This window comes from Babylonia areolata, chromosome 26 (genome assembly GCF_041734735.1).
Source record: "Babylonia areolata isolate BAREFJ2019XMU chromosome 26, ASM4173473v1, whole genome shotgun sequence".
Taxonomy (NCBI): domain Eukaryota; kingdom Metazoa; phylum Mollusca; class Gastropoda; order Neogastropoda; family Buccinidae; genus Babylonia; species Babylonia areolata.
The window spans coordinates 30,288,255-30,310,360 of record NC_134901.1 but is presented as its reverse complement, the minus strand read 5'-3'; the positions used below and the strand labels follow the sequence as shown (position 1 = coordinate 30,310,360).

At 42.3% G+C, this 22,106-nt stretch overlaps 1 protein-coding gene across 1 annotated transcript; it reads left to right on the top strand.

Annotated features, from left to right (window-relative positions):
• The first annotated feature begins 129 nt into the window (after positions 1 to 129).
• LOC143300553 (transmembrane protein with metallophosphoesterase domain-like) lies at positions 130 to 19,523 on the top strand. The gene is made up of 5 exons (XM_076614306.1): positions 130 to 831; positions 5,258 to 5,368; positions 7,035 to 7,203; positions 7,989 to 8,128; positions 14,998 to 19,523. The coding sequence occupies exons 1-5, from the start codon at positions 180 to 182 to the stop codon at positions 15,195 to 15,197; spliced, it is 1,272 nt and encodes a 423-aa protein (XP_076470421.1). The 5' UTR covers positions 130 to 179; the 3' UTR covers positions 15,198 to 19,523.
• Positions 19,524 to 22,106: the final 2,583 nt, after the last annotated feature.

The following is a 22,106-nucleotide window of genomic DNA, read 5'->3' as shown; positions in this document are numbered from 1 at the left end:
ATCCAGATCCAGATCCTTCCTTGGACTGACTTGCAAATTCTGTTTCGCATTTTTCTGCTGTGTGTATATGGTCAAAAAGATCAACAACAAATTCAGGTGACATGACCTTTAACCTAAACAACATGGCGATGCCGACGGTTCGCCAACTAAGTCTTGGTGTTTGTTTTCTTATTTTTGTAATGACTGGTGAGCTTTACGCTTTCTCTTTACACTTCGAAGCACGAGCTCTAGTGTTAAGGGCCCATTTTATTGCGCTGGTTGAAGTGTTCATGTGTCTGATGTCCAGGTTTCTGTGGAAGAATTTGACGAACCTAAAGCCGGCTACCGTTCCCTCGGGAAACCACGATACCGAAACTACAGGCTGGACGTTATGGAAGACTGTTCTGCTCTCCTACCTGGTGGTCAGCCAGATGAGTTACATGACCAATATATTTTTCATCGGAAAAAATCCTCACTGGTTCGCAATGTTAGCATACTCTTCGCTTGGCTCCTATATACAGCTGTCAGTTGCGATTGCTCTGTTGAAATTGGTAAATTATGCCGGACATTGTCTGAAGTGGAAATGGAATGGAAACGGAAGCAGAAAGATTGTCTTTTCTAAGCGATCCACGGCTGTTTTGGCCGTGCTGTATGCAACGTGTGCGGCGTTTTATGGACTGACATCAGCTGCTCAGATGCCTAAAGTGAAGAGGGTAACAATTCCAGTGAAAGGACTTTCTCGAAGATGGCACAACACTCACATAGTTCAAGTCTCAGACATCCACTTGGGTCCTACGGTTGGATTTTCCAAACTTGATGCCATCGTGGATATCATCAACAGCCTCAATCCAGGTACACAAAAACGATTTGTTTTTAAGACAGTGAATGAGTGATTGAATGATTAGAATTTTGTGGGTTTTTTTGTTTTTTTATTGTTTCCAGTAAAGCACTTTTTTTTTTTTAAACTGAGAACAACTGTTACAGACAAAGCCAATGGTCTTAACTTCCCCATGAGATTGACCTCTCTCTGGATTTGGATGAGTACTTTCACTGCGTTGACGGCCACAATCATCAATTTGATTTTTACACCGTTTTTGTTGGGTTGCGATGAAAGAAAAACAAACTACAGAAAGCGACAGACCTATTAGTGAGGATGAAAACCTAGTCCTACTCTAAGTGGGTTCTCCGGCAGGCTACTATCACTTCACTTTTGGCCCTTCCGAGCTAGCCAGTCCCTTGCTGATCTAAGACAGCAGGGCCCCAAAAGTAAATTAAAAAACACAAAAATATTAGGGTAAGAGAGGGGGTGGGGAGGAGGAGGGTGGGTGGGTAGGGGACCTGTTATCTAATTAACTACTGACTGGGGGGCACCCTAGACTTAAAGGTGTCCAAGGTGTCTGCTGCTATAGCTGTTTCAGGCAGGTTGTTCCAGTCACGTATCGTTCTGGGGAAGAAGGAATATTGCCTGTATTGGGTTTTACACCGGATATGGTTGAGCTGGCGAGAATGTTTCCTTCTTTGTCTGAGTGGGGCTGGCACGATGCAGCTTTTGTCGACGATTGCCTCTTCGTCCATTATCTTCTGTAGCATGGCAAGCCTAGCTACCTTCCGTCTGTGCTGCAGAGTCGGCCATTGCAGTCTGTCGATCATCGCGGTGACACTAGATGTGTTGTGGTACCGGTTGACCACAAACTGTGCTGCTCGTCTCTGGACAGCTTCGATCTTCTTGATGTTGTCTTGGGTATGCGGGTCCCATACGGTGCATGCGTACTCCAAGGTTGGTCTGACGAAAGTCTTATATGCTGTTTCTTTGAGGCGCACTGCTGGGATCTTCAGGTTTCTTCTGAGGAGGCCGAGGGTCTTATTGGCTTTTGCACAAATGGTGTTAGTGTGCAGGTCCCAGCTGAGATCACTTGTGATGGTAACGCCTAGGTATTTTGAGGTAGAAACAGTTTCTAGGATATGGTTGTGGAGGGTATAGTCAGATTTTGCAGGACAGGATGATTTTGTAACTGGGAGAATAGTACATTTTCCAGGATGGAAAGCCATGTCCCAGCTGTGCTCCCATGCTTCTAGCTTCTTGAGGTCTTCCTGAAGTAAGTTTTGGTCAGTTTTGGAGGCCTTTAAACGGTAGACAGCTGTGTCATCAGCAAACATACGTGTCAGTGAGGAGAGTTCTTCTGGCAAGTCATTGATGTACGCCAAAAATAGTGCTGGCCCTAAAACAGAGCCTTGTGGGACCCCAGACTTCACACTGACCCGGCTGGAAACTGCGCCCTCCACTACCACCGATTGTTGCCGGTCTTTCAAGAAAGCTCCTATCCATTTGTTGATCTTTCCTTGGACGCCGTAATGTTTCAGTTTGTGGATGATGAGGCTGTCGTTTACTTTATCGAAGGCCTTCGCAAAGTCCATAATGATGACGTCCGCCTGATTTCTTTTCTCTACAGTACCAAACAGTTCTTCTGTAAAATTGAGTAGTTGTGTCTCGCAGGACTGAAACTTGCGAAAGCCATGTTGTTCTTGACATAAGATTTCGTTGGATTCTAGGTGAGACATGAGAGCACTGATGATGACATGTTCCAGAATTTTGCAGGGGATAGAGGTCAGAGAGACTGGGCGGTAATTAGCTGGGTTGTAGTGTTCTCCTTTCTTGTATATTGGTGCAACGTTTGCATATCTCCAGTCAGAAGGGACATAACCAGTGTCAAGAGAGGACTGATAGATCATTGTAAGGACTGGAGATATTTCAGGGGCAAGGTTTTTCAGGATGAGAGGACTGATTTTGTCAGGGCCGCAGGCTTTATGGGGGTAAAGTTTGGAGAGGAGTTTGCGAATGCCTTCTTCAGTAATCAAGATGTCAGAGAGGGTTGGAGATGTCAGACATCTTTCATTTAGCGCGAAACTCCACGTCTGTGTACTCACGCCCCTCGCTGAACACTGACTGGAACTGCTTGTTGAGAGCCTCAGCCTTGGCGGTGGGATCCGTCACAAGCTTACCATCCACTTTCAGAGGTGTGACGCCAGAGTTGGAGCTGCGCTGATGCTTGACGAAGGTGTAGAATCGCTTGTTCGGGGGTGAACCTTCTGCCGACTCAGGGTCACCTGCGACTGACCTATGGACATATTCCCATATTAGTATACTGCTAAAGCCAAGATAAACTATAACTTCAAGGGAGGAGGTGAGGGGGTGGGGTGCGGGGGGTGATCACAGTAGGACTAGTAGCTATGGACTGTCTGCCTGAAGCCAGCTGACTTGGTGTCCTCATCAGACAGATTTTAATACTCCACTGTTGTTCTTGAAAAAAAGGAGTTTCTTTACTATTGCATTCTTGGTAATGGCACACCAAAACATCTGCTATTGTGTATTGCTGATTGTTCGATGATGTTTTGCATAATACAGTCACTGTATATGGTGTCTAGGCTGGACACAATGCTTGTTTTATTTGTGTGGTGTCAGCCTGATGCCTCACCATGTCTTAGAGGCTGGACACAACGCTTGCTTTGCTTCTGTGGTGTCAGCCTGATTCCAACACTTGTTTTGTTTCTGTGGTGTCAGCCTGATTCCAACACTTGTTTTGTTTCTGTGGTGTCAGCCTGATTCCAACACTTGTTTTGCTTCTGTGGTGTCAGTCCGATTCCAACACTTGTTTTGTTTCTGTGGTGTCAGCTTGAGGCCTCAGAGGACTTACAGGCTGGACACAATGCATGTTTTTCTTCTCCTTCTGTGTTCGTGGGCAGCAACACAAGTGGGCTTTTACGTGCATTGCCATTTTTACCCCGCTTTGTAGGCAGCAATACTCCACTTTCGAGGGGGGTGGGGGGGGGGGGGGGGTACATGCTGGATATGTTATTGTTTCCATAACCCACCAAACACAGACATGGATTACAGGATATTTAATGTGCATATTTGATCTTCTGCTTGCATATACACACGAAGAGAGGTTAGGCACAAGCAGGTCTGCACTCATGTTGACCTGGGAGATCGGAAGAATCTCCACCCTTTACCCACCAGGCACTGTCACCGAGATTCAAACCCGGGACTCTCAGACTGAAAGTACAACGCTTTAACCACTTGACTGTTGCACCTGTCAATGCTTATTTTGTTTGTGTGGTGTCAGCCTGAGGCCCCAGTGTCTGTCTTGGAGGCTCTGGAGCTGAAGGCCCTGCAGCATGGTTGTCATACTGCCCCTATCCTTGGAGCGGAAGTCCCATGTCAAGCGGGCAGCACAATGTTGGTCACATTCCAGTTTGTTGATGTCGCCTTGATGATATGGGTCTAATGCAATGGTTGATGTCGCCTTGATGATATGAGTCCCATGTAATGGCCCTGTATTCCATGATGGATCTGACGAGGGCAATGTGTACTGTTCTTTTTCAGTGCATGGGACAGTGGTGAGGTCCCACTGCAAGAAGCCTAAGTTGGTGTTGGCTTTCTTCGTGTTGAACTTCATTCCCCATGTGCTAGCCCAGACTTCTAGGTGCTTGTGATCTTCTTGTCGTGTGATGTGGTCTCCGAAGTTCTTGATTTCCCTGTGCAAACAGTTGAATCTGGGATTTGACTGTCGCCAGTGGATCGTTTATAAAACACAGGAAGAGCAGGAGTCCTAGGGCAGTACCTGGGGGACTCCTGATTCCACCTTGACTTCCTCAAAGGTCTCACCATCATGAACTACTCTCATTGCCCTGTTTGTCAGGAAATTTTAATCCATCTATGTGTGGTTCCCTTGAGTTGATGCCATAGTGGGAGAGCTTGTGGAGTAGTTTCTGGCGAGGGACGTGTCAAATGCCTTATTGAATGAAGTCAACCTGTGCACCATTGTTGTAGGACTTTGTAAGACTATAAGATTGTGGATGGAAGTGAGTAGTTGCACCTCACATGTGACAAGTTGACTTGTGGAGTTCAGCTTTACCATGCGAAAGTCAGCGTTTACAGACACATTAAATGATAAGTACTATTGATATGAATTCACACACAGACACCACACACACCATTTATTTTATTATACCATGTTCCAAAGCAAAAAAGGTAGGGAAGAGGGACAGTAAATAGATTGTGTATGTGTGTGTGTGTCATTGTGTACAGGAATGACTTATTCTACTAAGTTTGTGTTTGTTTTTTGTACAGGAATGAGTTTTTCTACAAAGTTTGTGTTTGTCATTGTGTACAGTATGAGTTATTCTACCAAGTATTCAGATTACTCATTCACAAAACAAAACAAAATAGATAAAATACATTTTTTCTCTCTAAGATTTTGGTCTTTCTGACTGTTGGCAGATGTGGTTGTGATTACTGGGGACCTTGTAGATGGGTCTGTCAAAGCCCTGAGCGAGGCTGTCCCCCCTCTTGCACGAGTCAGAGCCACATATGGAAAATTCTTCATCACTGGTAATCATTTCATTCTGTGTGTTAACTCGACTGAGTTGACAGCATTGATCACTGTCTTTTAATGTTTGTTTTGCATTGGTTTTTTTTCTACATTCTACTGAAATAAGTATAAAACTTATGTTTACTGTTGACAAAAGACTTGTTGCTGTCTTATGCACTGATGGAATGAAAAATGACAAGCAAATCAGAACAAATTAATTAACTGTAAATGAAAATTTCAAATGTATGCCATGTCACAATATAAATATTTTATTTAGAAAGAGTGAGTTGTGGAACTGTTGTTTTGCTGCAAAGTACTGCTAAGCATCACATTTTGTTTTCATCTTTTGTTTTCTTTTCTCTGTTCTTGAATGATTTCAAACAAGTTGACTGAGTTATATATGGAAAATATAGCTCAGGACAAATAACCGGAATGCCCATCTTGTCATTTATAGAATTTTGCATTTAAATTTTTTTTTTTTTTTTTTTTTGTTTGTTTTTGTTCTGACTCATTTATCTGTTGAAATCATGCATCGTGATATTTCTCACTTTCTGGCTTTTCCCTTCTCTTTCTTTGGACTCGTCCTCTGACATTTTCTGTCTTGCTGGTCCAGTCACTTGGACTTTTTGTTGAAACCTTGATTTTTGGGAGGGTCGTTTTTGGGGGCTTGATAATTGGACACTCTTACTCAGGTTACTGTGATATATTGTTTTCTGAATTGATCAATATATCTATAAAATATAGAGAGAATTTTTTTCCATTCATATCAAATTATCATGATCACAGACTTTATGATTGAACAAGTCCATATTCATCAACTTATAAAAGCAGTAAACATAAGGGTTGTTTTGTTTGAAAGAGGGGATGGGGAGGACAAGGCATAAACATGATACACACTCACAGTCACACAACTTAAAACATGATACACACTCACAGTCACATAACTTAAAACATGGTACACACTCACAACATAAAACATGATACACACTGACTATCACACAACATAAAACATGATACACACTCACCATCACACAACATAAAACATGATACACACTCACCATCACACAACATAAAACATGTTACACACTCACCGTCACACAACATAAAACATGTTACACGCTCACCATCACACAACATAAAACATGATACACACTAACCATCACACATAATAAAACATGATACACACTCACCATAGCACATGATGAAACAGGATACACACTCACCATCACACATAATAAAACATTATACACACTCCCCATCACACAACATAAAACATGATACACACTCCCCATCACACAACATAAAACATGTTACACACTCACCATCACACATAATAAAACATACACACTCCCCATCACACAACATAAAACATGTTACACACTCGCCCTCACACAACGTAAAACATGTTACACACTCCTCATCACACAACGTAAAACATGTTACACACTCCTCATCACACAACATAAAACATGTTACACACTCACCATCACACAACATAAAACATGTTACACACTCGCCCTCACACAACGTAAAACATGTTACACACTCCTCATCACACAACATAAAACATGTTACACACTCGCCCTCACACAACATAAAACATGTTACACACTCACCATCACACAACCTAAAACATGATACACACTCTCCATCGCACAAACATCATATGATTATGCACTGTGTCAGGAAACCATGAGTACTACACAGGGGACGTGGACAGCTGGTTCCTCAAGCTGAACACCTTGGGCTTCACCGTCCTTCACAACTCCAACGTCAAGCTGACTCCACTAGGGGGCAGCATTGAGGACGTCATCTGTTTGGCAGGGGGAGATGACCTGGATGCCAACAGAATGTTGTGAGAGAAAGTGCTGCTCTGTGTGCATCTGACTGCTTCTCAGCTTTTTGCTTTCTCTCTCTCCTTCCCTCTCTCTCCTCTCCTGTCAGTCCCCCAGGTGATGCTGAGACTGAGTGTCTGTCTGTCAGAAGTTGGTAACATTTAGGGATGAGGGGACACAAGAACTTGGCTAGTCGTTCTGGTGGTTTTGTTTTGGGGTGGGTTTCTTTTTTTGTGGTAATAGTGCCTGGGCGTTATTATTCCTCCATTTGTTTTGCTCTCCTACATCCATTACCTGTGCCTGACAAAGCAGCACTGGTTAGATACCACAGAGGTTCATCATTTTATTCTTCTGCTGTCAGTGTAAGCTGTCTTCACTGATATTACATTGACAGTAAAAAGTCATTTCTTATGCCTTCATGAGTTCTGACACAAACAAGACTGACACAAGTAACATGGAATTGAGGTTGTTCATTTTTCTTCAGCTTCTCCTCTGGCGGAGGCACCGTGACAGAGTGTGTTTGGCATTGGACTTGTGATCCAGCATTCACCGGTCACCAGGCTTTGAGGCCCTGTTTCGGCATGGTGTGTCCTTAGGAAAGGCACTTTACTCCTATTTTCCTCATTCCCCCCAGTTGTAAAATGGTACCTGACTTTAGTTGGGGAAGGTTAAAACAGTGGACGGAGAGGACTGGGCCCCATCTGTCCATGCAGAGCCCTAGACACAGTGGATATGAATTCAGTGCCCGTGAGAGGCTGTTGGATGTTTAGCACTTAACCATGAACTGTATTTCATTCCTGGTCAGCTACACTGGACACGGATTCAATGTGGATCATGCCCTTCAGACCTGTGACCCGGGGCAGCCAGTCATTCTCCTGGCCCATCAGCCTCGTGCAGCCAAGCTTGCCCTGGAGTCTCCATACAGGGTGGACCTGGTTCTGTCAGGTGAGGTCCTCTCTTTCCTTTCACTTCATCTGTTGGATCCTTGAACAATTCTTGTCGTACTACAGGAAAGAATTCTTGCCATACTACATCAGCTTACCTGGTAAGGAGACAGCCATGAACTAAAGAAGTTACTGTTCAGGTGAAGTATAATCCAATGGCCAAATGTATACATCTTCATTCTTGTTTTTCTGTTATGGAGAAATTTCCACTTTCTGATGTTTCAGTCATGTAAATGGGACATTCTTTCCCATTCTTTGAGCAGTGCTACAATGTGTGTGTCCCTGTGTGTGTTGTTGAGCAGTGCTACAATGTTGTTGAGCAGTGCTACAATGTGCATATCCCTGTGCCTGTTGTTGAGCAGTGCTACAATGTGTGTTGTTGAGCAGTGCTACAATGTGTGTTGTTGAGCAGTGCAACAATGCGCATATCCCTGTGCCTGTTGTTGAGCAGTGCTACAATGTGTGTGTTGTTTAGCAGTGCTACAATGTGCATTTCCTTGTGTGTTGTTGAACAGTGCTACAATGAGTGTGTTGTTGTGTGTTGTTGAGCAGTGCTACAATGAGTGTGTTGTTGAGCAGTTCCACAATGTGTGTGTTGTTGAGCAGTCAGATTCATATTCAGATTCAGATATTTCATTCATTCAAGGCCTTAGCCCAATATGAAGAGGGGCAAAAACATAATTGTATAATCAAACTAAGAATTAAACAAGCACCACAAGTCCTTCGAAAATAAACACAACACACCCACACACACACAAATTAAGACACAATTGTCTGTCTTAACTGAAATGCTTTATGAAGATACAGTGCTAAATTTCAAATAATGCTTTCATTATTAGATGCCATCAGTAGACCCAGACAGAACAAGCATGGTTCTGCATAATATTTCTTTGGTATGAACTTCACACGAAAATCATTTAGCACAGGGCACAACAAACAAAGTGGACTTCATCTTCAGTTGAACCTTTACACACTGGACACAGCAGATCAGAATCTTTTTATATTTATAGCGATAAGAATGAGTATTAATTTCTGAAATGCGGAATCTAAACCTTGTCAAAACAGATCGTAAATGTCAATCAAGATTTAGCAAAAGATAGCTTTTCACTACATGCGATGAGGTATATACTCTGTATACTTCAAATCTATTACTTAAACCGATATGGCTTTCCCAATTTTGCCATCTGCTGTCTATCATTCGCTGACAAAAAGTACGCACAAATGCATATTCTTCTCCCACCCCTTGATAAACCCATCCATATCCTAGCCCAAGTTCAAATAGACATATTCGTATATTAGAAGCCCAATTAATTTTCCCCCTAATATCTAAACTATACAACATATCGTAAGCCTTTCTTGGTAACCTGTCATTATTCATCCTCAGCAACTTTAACCAGTACCTGATACATCTTACTGCAGAATTTATATAAATGGGGTATCTATCTGTCTCTCCATATATTAGATCATTTGGCGTTCTCATATTAACTCCAAGAAATTTTTTTAGTGCAAACAAATGCACCGATTCACAGTGTACAATGGCTTTACTGTCTAAACCCCACAACTTGGAGCTATATTGTACAATGGGTTGTATTTGGCTATCAAAAAGTTTTAGAAAGAGATCCAGAGAATTATTATTCAACGTATACAGTTTCTTTAGAACAAATAACAATGCATTCTTTGCTTCACTGGACAGATCTCTACAGGCAGATACAAAACTCAGACGGGTTGAAAAAAGTATACCAAGATATCGATACACATTCACTTCAGACAACTTAATACCATCAAAAACCCATCTTTCCCTCGTAGCCAAATAGCCACCCTTTCTAAACACTACGATATTACTTTTGTTCAAATTTACATGTAACTGTAATTTATAAGCCGCATTTCTTAAGTTGTTGAGCTGTGTTTGTAAGCCAATAACTGTCTCTGAAACCAAAACCACATCATCAGCTAGTAATAAGATAAACAATTCAAAATAGTCAACCATAAACATAGCCCCATGTCTTCCCTTCTCAATTACTTCCAACGATAATTCATTTATGAATATAGAAAACAAAATACGACTACAGACATCTCCTTGTTTCACTCCTTTTGTACATTTTATATAATTAGTAAGTTCGTCACCTGATCTTATCCTTGTTTTAACAACATCACACATGCTCTTAACGCATTTAAAAAGCTTTCCACTAATACAATTTTTTAGCGATATAGGCCATAATAAATTTCTATTGATAAAGTCAAAAGCCTTTTCGAAATCAGTAAAAGCAACATAAAGTTTACGATTATACGCAAATTGTTTTTGAATTAAGGCCAAAAGGGTAAACATATGATCAACTGTTGCTTAGCCACGCTTAAAGCCAGCTTGATATTCACCAGTTACATTATTTTCTTCTACATATTCCTGGAGTCGCTGATTAATTATTATACTAAACACTGTACTACTAATATTTGATAATGATATTCCTCTGTAGTTATTTGTATCGTTTACATTACCTTTTTTATTCAGTGGAAGAGTAACAGTCTCACACAAGTTATCAAGATAAATGCCCGTATCAAACAGTGTGTTGAAAAATTTTAAGAAAAAATCTACAGTTTGTTCACATGGATTTTTAAAAAATTTCCCTAAGATCCCATCACGGCCTGCAGCTTTACCATTTTTTTTTTTTTCTTAGAGCAAACATAACATCTTCCCGGGAGATTGGACGATTGATAAAATGATTTTCCATGTCCAGTAACTCGAAATCGTCACTATAAAGTGAGGAATCTTTATTGAGTAAGGCTTTAAAATGTCGAAACCAATCATCAATAGAAATATTGTTCTTAGGCTGCTTCCTTTTGAAAGAAGTTTTATTCGTATTTTTCAAAAAATCTTTTTGGTTACCAATTGAACATAAAAGACTATCCAAAATGTTCTTGTTAAACAACTTTTTCTTTCTGCGTAATAAATTTTTATATTCTCTTCTAGCTCTTACATAATTTACATTGTCATCTTTATCTAGAGTTTGTTGACACTTTCTCAACAATCTACGAACTTTTGTCCTGCTAAGCCTACATTCCCCATCAAACCAACCACCAACTCGATCATTTTTAGTCACTCTAATGGTCTTCTTCATTCACGTAGCACAATCACGGACACAGCTATCAAAAACATCCAAGGCTTCATTTATATTCACATCAATCATTTCTACAGCTAATTTAAATCTTTCCTGGATATCAGCTTCACGCATCCTACTGAAAAATTCTTGACAACTATCGATATTCCAAACATACTTTTCTATAACATGAGTATTAGACTTTCTTTCCTCTAAATGATTTTCATTTTGAAATGAAATATGACATTTAACTGGAAAATGATCCAATGCAACACGATCACCAACACACAATTTTATAAAAATCATTTGACAATACAAGATAATCGTTCACACTGCAACCATTTTCTTCCTGGTTGCCATTACATAGCCCATTCAACACAGTCAAGTCAAAGCCAGTGCACAAGTTCAACAAATATTTTCCATAAGAGTTTACAAAAGAATCTTGAGAATAACGGTTTGAGTTTACCGAGCAACATTTTAATTGACGCTCTGCGTCGTTTACTGGAAGAGATGGGAAGAAATTTGAAATTCAACTGTTTAAATCGCCACAAAGGATTATATGAACATCATCTAGTGTTAATAATAAGTCAGTCAAACAATCTTCAAGTAGCAATATTCCTTGGTCATAGTCATAGTGAGTGGAGACCCTTCTGGTGGAACATAAACACATACATAAAGAATATCATTCATTAAACCAAATAACCGTTTATTAATCAGAAACACACACATATTTTCATATCTTGTTTTCAATTCACGAATAAATGGGCATAACTCATTATTAGATAAACAAATGATTCCACCACATTTCCTCCCTTATTTTGTAAACTTAACAGCAGGTTTCCCAAACATTCTAAACCCAGTAAACAGATCAGTTTCACAACATTCTTCAAAAGTCTCAACAAGACACACGAAATCAAAGGTTGAAATATAGGAAAGAAAGTTAGGAAATAACAACTTAGAGCGCAAACCATTCACATTCCATGACAAAAAGGAAAAACTACGAAAACAATCTGAAGAACACATCGTGTCCTTTTGGAACAACAAAGATTTATTATTTACAAACGGACTGGTACTATGTTTAGCATTTCTATTTACGGCAGAACTGTCGTAACCCCCTTCCATGACATCATGCGGGACATTTTGTGACACAGCATTTGTACACATGCCTGAGCTGTCATCATGTTCGTGGGGACATTTCTGAACGGGACATTTCTCATGCTCAGCATTTCCACGTGTCCTGCATGAGGCAATCGGTTCGAAGCCTGAGCTGTCAGGGGAGTTTTCCAGTGTCAGAGTAACTTTTACTTCCTTCTTAAAAAGATCCTCCACAATATCGGTTTTGATGCAGGGCCGGCCAGAATGCTATTTTACTTCTCTCAGAGAGCCGCGAGAATCCAGTGCAAACTTCTTGCCATCAATAATGAGATGGTCATGCACCCTGCGAACCAGCTTTCCATCATTCCTGGCTTTTTTCAGATGTGGAGTTAATTGGCGTCAGATCTTACGGACTCTCTGAGAAAAGTCCTCGCCAACAAAAATGTTGGTTCCCTTGAGATTTTGTTTTACCTTTAAAATTTGGACCTTTTGCTTGTAGTGGGAACAACAGGCAATAATAGGGGAGTCGGGTTTCAAACCTAGACGATGAACACGTTCAAACTCAACCAAGTCTGACAGTTCAAGCTTATCCGTTATCAGGTCCATAACCAAACCCTCACAATCCTCACTCGTCTCATCCTTGTGTTTGCCAGTCCCATAAAAAATCAAATTATTCTTTCTGGATCTCTTCTCCAGATCATCACAATTCCTTTCGAGATTGTTTACTCTAGTGTTCAGGTCGTCATTTGTTTGCCGAAGGATGTCATTCTCACAATGTAGTTCACGCACTTCGTCTTTCAGACCACTGACCAGTTCGTGCAGTACTCCATACTCCTGACGAAGTTGACCAACATCCTCCTTTACATCGTCTATTTTTTTGTTCATGGAAGTGTTCATGCTGGTCAGTTCCTGAATACTTGACAACACATCAGCCAGTGACGGGTCCTTTGAAGAGCGAGACGGATGGGAAGTAGAGAGCCAAGTCTGCCACATGCTCCTCGAAGACGCAGAGGAGCCAGCGTCAGGGTTGGGACCAGGATTAGACTCCACGTCACCACAGCGCAGGAGCAGATCACCTTCACTACGATGCAGGAACAATTTATCCCCCCAGAACAAAAAGACGAGGGTCAGACCAAGGAAGACACCAGTTGCACGCGAACGCACTTTCAGCATTGCTTTCTTCAGCACAGTCCTAAGCCACATAAAATGCTGATAAACCCACAAAAAGGCACTGCAAGACACTCTGAAATCGAGTTGTGCAGAAGGCATAGTAACTTATTAACTTTGTCACCAAAGCTGGACACTCAACAAGCCGTACATCCGTAGAAATTGTGGAAAAATGCAGGATGATGTGACACACAACTTGTCGCTACCTGCACGTGCAAAACGCCCCCCTGAGCAGTGCTACAATGAGTGTGTTGTTGAGCAGTGCCACAATGTGTGTGTTGTTGAGCAGTGCCACAATGTGTGTGTTGTTGAGCAGTGCCACAATGTGTGTTGTTCAGCAGTGCCACAATGTGTGTGTTGTTGAGCAGTGCCACAATGTGTGTTGTTCAGCAGTGCCACAATGTGTGTGTTGTTGAGCAGTGCCACAATGTGTGTTGTTCAGCAGTGCCACAATGTGTGTGTTGTTGAGCAGTGCCACAATGTGTGTTGTTCAGCAGTGCCACAATGTGTGTGTTGTTCAGCAGTGCCACAATGTGTGTGTTGTTCAGCAGTGCCACAATGTGTGTGTTGTTCAGCAGTGCTACAATGAGTGTGTTGTTCAGCAGTGCCACAATGTGTGTGTTGTTCAGCAGTGCTACAATGAGTGTGTTGTTCAGCAGTGCCACAATGTGTGTGTTGTTCAGCAGTGCCACAATGTGTGTGTTGTTCAGCAGTGCCACAATGTGTGTGTTGTTCAGCAGTGCCACAATGTGTGTGTTGTTCAGCAGTGCCACAATGTGTGTTGTTCAGCAGTGCCACAATGTGCATGTCCTTGTGCCTGTTGTTGAGCAGTGCCACAATGTGTGTGTTGTTGAGCAGTGCCACAATGTGTGTGTTGTTCAGCAGTGCCACAATGTGTGTTGTTCAGCAGTGCCACAATGTGCATGTCCTTGTGCCTGTTGTTGAGCAGTGCCACAATGTGTGTTGTTCAGCAGTGCCACAATGTTTGTGTTGTTCAGCACTGCTACAATGTGCATGTCCCTGTGTGTGTTGTTGAGCAGTGCTACAATGTGTGTTGTTGAGCAGTGCCACAATGTGCATGTCCCTATGTGTGTTGTTGAGTAGTGCCACAATGTGTGTGTTGTTGAGCAGTGCTACAATGTGCATGTCCTTGTGTGTGTTATTGAGCAGTGCTACAATGTGTGTTGTTGAGCAGTGCTACAATGTGTGTGTTTTTGAGCAGTGCTATGATGTGTGTGTTTTTGAGCAGTGCTATAATGTGTGTGTTGTTGAGCAGTGCTACAATGTGTGTGTTATTGAGCAGTGCTACAATGTGTGTCTTTTTTAGCAGTGCTATGATGTGTGTGTTATTGAGCAGTGCTACAATGTGTGTCTTTTTTAGCAGTGCTATGATGTGTGTGTTTCTGAGCAGTGCTACAATGTGTGTGTTGTTGAGCAGTGCTACAATGTGTGTGTTATTGAGCAGTGCTACAATGTGTGTGTTTCTGAGCAGTGCTATGATGTGCGTGTTGTTCAGGTCATACCCACGGAGGTCAGATTTTCCCCCTCATGCTGGTGGCCTACCTGGTGAACCCCTTCTACAGGGGGCTGTACCGCTACGGGGAGAGCAGCCACGTCTACGTGTCTGAGGGCACACAGTACTGGGGCATTCCCATGAGGTTGGGCACCAGCATGGAGGTCACAGACATCACCATCCATACCACCACTTCACCATGACACATCACTGTCCACACCACCACCCCGTCCACACCACCACCACACCATGAGACACATCACCCTCCACACCACACTGTGAGACACATCACCCTCCACACCACCACACCATGAGACACATCACCCTCCACACCACAACCACACCGTGAGACACATCACCCTCTACACCACCACCACACTGTGAGACATATCACCCTCCGCACCACCACCACACCATGAGACACATCACCCTCCACACCACCACAACACCATGAGACACATCACCCTCCACACCACCACAACACTATGAGACACATCACCCTCCACACCACCACAACACTATGAGACACATCACCCTCCACACCACACTGTGAGACACATCACCCTCCACACCACCACACCATGAGACACATCACCCTCCACACCACCACCACACTGTGAGACACATCACCCTCCACACCACCACCACACCGTGAGACATATCACCCTCCACACCACACTGTGAGACACATCACCCTCCACACCACCACCACACCATGAGACACATCACCCTCCACACCACCACAACACTATGAGACACATCACCCTCCACACCACACTGTGAGACACATCACCCTCCACACCACCACACCATGAGACACATCACCCTCCACACCACCACCACACTGTGAGACACATCACCCTCCACACCACCACCACACCGTGAGACATATCACCCTCCACACCACACTGTGAGACACATCACCCTCCACACCACCACCACACCATGAGACACATCACCCTCCACACCACCACCACACCATGAGACACATCACCCTCCACACCACCACACCGTGAGACACATCACCCTCCACACCACCACCACACTATGAGACACATCACCCTCCACACCACCACCACACTGTGAGACACATCACCCTCCACACCACCACAACACTATGAGACACATCACCCTCCACACCACCACACCATGAGACACATCACCCTCCACACCACCACCACACTATGAGACACATCACCCTCCACACCACACTGTGAGACACATCACCCTCCACACCACCACACCATGAGACACATCACCCTCCACACCACACTGTGAGACACATCACCCTCCACACCACCACCACACCATGAGACACATCACCCTCCACACCACCACACCATGAGACACATCACCCTCCACACCACCACACCATGAGACACATCACCCTCCACACCACCACCACACTGTGAGACACATCACCCTCCACACCACCACACCATGAGACACATCACCCTCCACACCACCACACCATGAGACACATCACCCTCCACACCACCACCACACTGTGAGACACATCACCCTCCACACCACCACACTGTGAGACACATCACCCTCCACACCACACTATGAGACATATCACCCTCCACACCACCACCACACCATGAGACACATCACCCTCCACACCACCACCACACTATGAGACATATCACCCTCCACACCACCACCACACCATGAGACACATCACCCTCCACACCACCACCACACTGTGAGACACATCACCCTCCACACCACCACCACACCGTGAGACACATCACCCTCCACACCACCACCACACCATGAGACATATCACCCTCCACACCACCACCACACTGTGAGACACATCACCCTCCACACCACCACCACACCTTGAGACATATCACCCTCCACACCACCACACCGTGAGACACATCACCCTCCACACCACACTATGAGACATATCACCCTCCACACCACCACCACACCATGAGACATATCACCCTCCACACCACCACCACACTGTGAGACACATCACCCTCCACACCACCACCACACCTTGAGACACATGTTTTCATTTTCTAGACCTCTCTACAAGCAGTAAAAGAGATATTCCCTTGAATAAACAAGCATGTGCATGGTTTTGGAGGTGCTGCAAGATGACTGTTGAATATTTTGTTTTGGATGAAAATATGCTTGTTTTTTAGTGAAGAGGAAGCTCATCTGTGAGAAGCTGGTCTTTAACTCTTTCACCGTCAAGTTACTGTGTGAAAAACACTGCCCAGCGTCAAATATTTTGGAAACGATGCTCTCAGTCACAGGCTTCAGTTCATATCAGTACAAGACATTGGACTTGTTCACTTCAAACTTCATCAGGGGGCAAAGGGTAGTTCGTTCTATTGGCAGGAAACTGGCTGCTGTTGAGCTTTGTTACAATGTGATAAATGGTCTTACCAACATGACCCCTCGATGTCAACAAAAGTCGCCTGTGGCGGTGACAGAGTAAATGTAGTATTTTCCTAGTGTTACTTTTGGTTTTTCTTTTGTCATTCCGATCAAATGTAAATATTTAAATGCTCCAGTTATTGAATATTTACATCAATCCTGTTTTTAGTATTCAAAAAGGAATATAGAATGTGTTAGAGCTAATAAATCCTATGCAGGATTGGAAACTGGCTTTTTGGAACACCTCACTTCTTTGGACATAAGAGTTCAAATGTTTCCAAAGATGTCACGAAAGGAAGAACTTCTGTATATGGATCTTTCTGCACAGTTTCTGCTGTGTGTGAAAAGAGTGTCGGTGAAGTGTCAATAAATTTAGCATGCTTTATTCATTGTTCATGCTTGTTTCCGTTGTTCTAGAAGAGTTTACACCTTCTTTAAAATAAATTTGTGCAAAGAAAGCCCTGATTTATTATTTTTTTGTTCAGTTATCATTGTTAATTCATCTTTGATTACTGTTAACTTGCTATTCATGTTTGAAATGTTTTGTTATTGTTTATCTTTTTTTTTTTTTTAACCAGTACAGTAATACTCTGCTTGAGTATATATATTTGTCAAACAAGATGATATACACATCACAGTTGTTGTTTTTTCTATATTAACTGTCATGCAAATAAATGATGCCCTCTTTCTTTCTTTTTTTTTCGTGGCCTCAGTTGCATGCAAGTCCGTGGAGCACATGTTTTCTTTTTCTTTTTTTTTAACTTCATTTTTTGTGTGTGCTCAACACAAAGCTTTCTTCAATGGCTGAAAGAACAAAAAATAAAATAAATAAAGAACAGAACAAAAATAAAACGAAAACAAAACCACACACACACTCACATGCACCCACAAACACACACCCCACCTCCTCACACACACACGCAACCCCCTCCAGCCCCCTGCCCCCCACCAAACACACACTAAGAAAGGAAACAAATACACGAGACACACATCCAACCCACACCTGGCGACCCTTGTCCCGTCCCCCACACACACTGATTTGGGCTATTATGTATCTGTATGTTACCATTACTATGGACAATTTATGCCTTTGTTAATGTTTGTCGTGTGTTTGAAATGTCTGATTGTGAGGTGGCAGGCACAGGTCTTGGTGTTTACAAGGGATCACAAGGTTTATGTTGAAGAGTGTTCATATGACAATGTTTTTGTTTTCATAAATCGTTTTCCCCAATGCTTGCCTCAACTGAATATTTTTTATCATTTTGCTCCGGTTATTATTCCAAGCTATTTGGGTGTGCATATGTGTGTATATATTTACACACACACACACACACACAATGCACATGCATACACACACAACCTACACACACACACACACACACATGTACCAATGTTCAAGTATCACACACTCATGTATGTGCACACACTCCTTCATATGATGATGCTCAAGTATCTGTGATAAAAATGTTCCTGACAAAAAAGAGAAAAATATTCATGTGAGATAACCTGTGTTTATGTTTATACTGCCCTATCTGAGTAAAAATTTCAGAATCTTATGTTAATTTTTGTCACTAGTTCATGCTTTACCACAATGTGGCAATGCATTGCATATTCATTTCTTTGACACCAGCAATTCCATAATAATAGATGCCCAGGAAAGTCCACACAGCATAATGTATTGCTTCAGGGGTACATCTTTGCCCCTTTCTGGTACCTGTCACAACACAGGTATTTCTCTCCCCTTTCTGGTACCTGTCACAACACAGGTATTTCTCTCCCCTTTCTGGTACCTGTCACAACACAGGTATTTCTCTCCCCTTTCTGGTATGTAGCACAACACAGGATAGGTATTTCTCTCCCCTTTCTGGTATGTAGCACAACACAGGATAGGTATTCTCTCACCTTTCTGGTATGTAGCACAACACAGGATAGGTATTTCTCTCCACTTTCTGGTACCTAGCACAACACAGGATAGGTATTTCTCCCCCCTTCCTGGTAACTTACACAACAGAAGATCATCTCCCACTTACTTTTCACTCTGCTCTTTCTGTTGATAAATGACAAAATCAGCAAAGATGTCAAAGTCTAGTTGTGTTTTTCAGTCATTTCAGAAAAGAATAAAACAATGGAAACCATTCAGTGTCAGTGTGGAAGTAGAGGGGGTGTGTTGAAAGCAAACAGTATGAATCTGCTGTAAAACTCGGCTCCATTTTTAGTTTTGAATGTTTCAAAGGCGTCAGGAACATGTGCATACAGAGACACTTGTGTGCAGCCATGCATACTTCCAAGCTCACACACACATACACACTCAAATACACATGTGCCTGTGCACATATGCAATATGCATACAGAACATCAAAACTTAACAAATTTAATAATTAATAACTGGTCATCAAGAAACCTGATTTCAAAAATTCAATTTCACAAAGCTATGTCAAGAAGAGGTGTGAAAAAGAATATGAAGTTATAGAAAGTGGGAGACACTGTGGTCCACACTTCCAGTAGTTTTGGCCTCTGTCTGTCTCACATGACAATAGATTGCATTGCTAGAAAACAGAAATATATCAAGCAAGTAAATGAAGAAAAAAGACTTAAGAAAAAAATCCATAACTGCCCATGATGTTGACAGTTGACAAGTGTTGCGGATCATGCAGCCTGCCACACAAGGTCCAGAACAGGACTGTCCAACTAAATAAAAACTTCAACCATGTTCGTCACAAAAAAGCCTGCAAAACAACATGGTTCAGGACATATTACCTTAACCATTAACCTTAATCCATAATTCACCTTGTTCTTGATAGAATACCATACAAAACATCTTTATTCTTTGGAAATCATTTGTTGATGCAAAGGCTCATCACTCGCACACACATTCTCTCAGTCCACAGTTAAGTCTGACGCGCACAAAAACCTGACAAAGATTGGACTAAGAAGTCAGAGGTCAGAAAGTAAAACATATTAACCCTTTGAGCCCTGACCACCGCTTTACCGGTGGTGAGGAGAGGTGGCATAATGCCTGGCCACCGGTTGAGCGGTGCGTAAACACTTGTGTCGTGTTTTGCTATTGGTTGACTTATATTGAAGAGTCTCAACCTGACACGCCTCCTTTGATCAACTGATTCTGCATGCTCAGATTCATTTTCAACATCACTATCTGTAGCAAAATCATCCAATTCGAATTCCACCTCACTATCAGAGTAATCATTGTCATACTCTACTTCCGATAAATCATCAAGCATATCAATTACTTGCTGCGTTGTGTACAGTTGTTTTCTCACACGTTTTGTCCCTGATTTCTGCCCTGACGGGCCAGGTTGAGACTCTGCACGCTTCAAGTGTTTACGCACTGCTCAACCGGTGGCTGGGCATTATGTCATTTTTCTCTGCCACCGGTAAAGCGGTGGTCAGGGCTCAAAGGGTTTAATACCAATTATTTGCAAATTTTGGCTCAGGGGCTCAAGCAGAAGGGTTAAAATTGCTCAGGAACTCAGGGCTCAAATTGTTAAGTGGAACAAAGAATCATTAAACACAGCTGATTAATCTATCGTGCAATAACTTACAGAACTGTTGATTGATATTTTGAAGAAGTGAACATAATTCATTCAGAATTCTCACTGTATTCTAGGCTACTCACTGCTAACGCTAATGCAATGACTACCTACAGATGATAGAACACAAAATTGATATATCAAACATAGATATATATATATATATATATATATATATATATATATCATGTGTCAATGTCTTACACATGCACACACACTGAAACACACACCATACACACACACATATAAACACACACACACACACATATAATTTGAACAGAAACAGCAGAATACATAAAGAGACCTTGCACTAGTCACGCAACCATGTGAACAGTATAACCAAAATTAGTGGGAATGTTTATAAGATTTTACACTGCACACAATCTGAATTTCAACAGTCAACAAACAAGGCAATGTGGCTTACCATTACCACCTCACAACAATACAATACACTTGCCACAAGACTAGATGAAAAGAGCAGCAGACTCGTTGGTCATGATTATGCTAAATGTGTAATGCACTGAGCACTCCAGCCTTCTGCAGTTTGCACAGGACAGAAATCACACCCCTGCTGTTTTCTGCACCAGTGGCTATAATGTTTGTAAGTAAACCAGTTTTTACAAGTTACATCAGTTCTGAAAGATGTGCAGTGGGCACAACAACCAACAACCAAGTGGTAAAAACATTGGCCTTTCACTCTGAGAATCCTGGGTTCAATCCTGGTATCAGACCCTGGTTGCTTAAGGGTAGCGACTGGTTTATCTCAACACACAGGTCAACATGTGCAGAACTATGAGCGCCTTAACCCCCTGGTGGTGTGCACATAAATGCACAGCACCAAACACTCACAATAAATCCATATCAGTGTTTGGTGAGCTGGAAACATGTACATATCCAACATGCACACTGCTGAGAACAGTGTGGATGCCTAAATAGCAAGATAAAAATGGTCACACACATGACAGCCCACTCGTCAACACATTATGACATGTGGACCTGGGAGTTGCAGCAACCCATGAATACAGAACAAGGAAAATGAATTCAGACAAATGAATTTTTCACATGTAAATAAATGAAAGTTTTGTGCACGTGAAAAAAATAATAGACAAGATTTTGTGCAATTGAATAAAAGTACAATCAAACGACTGTGCATCTGAATGAAAC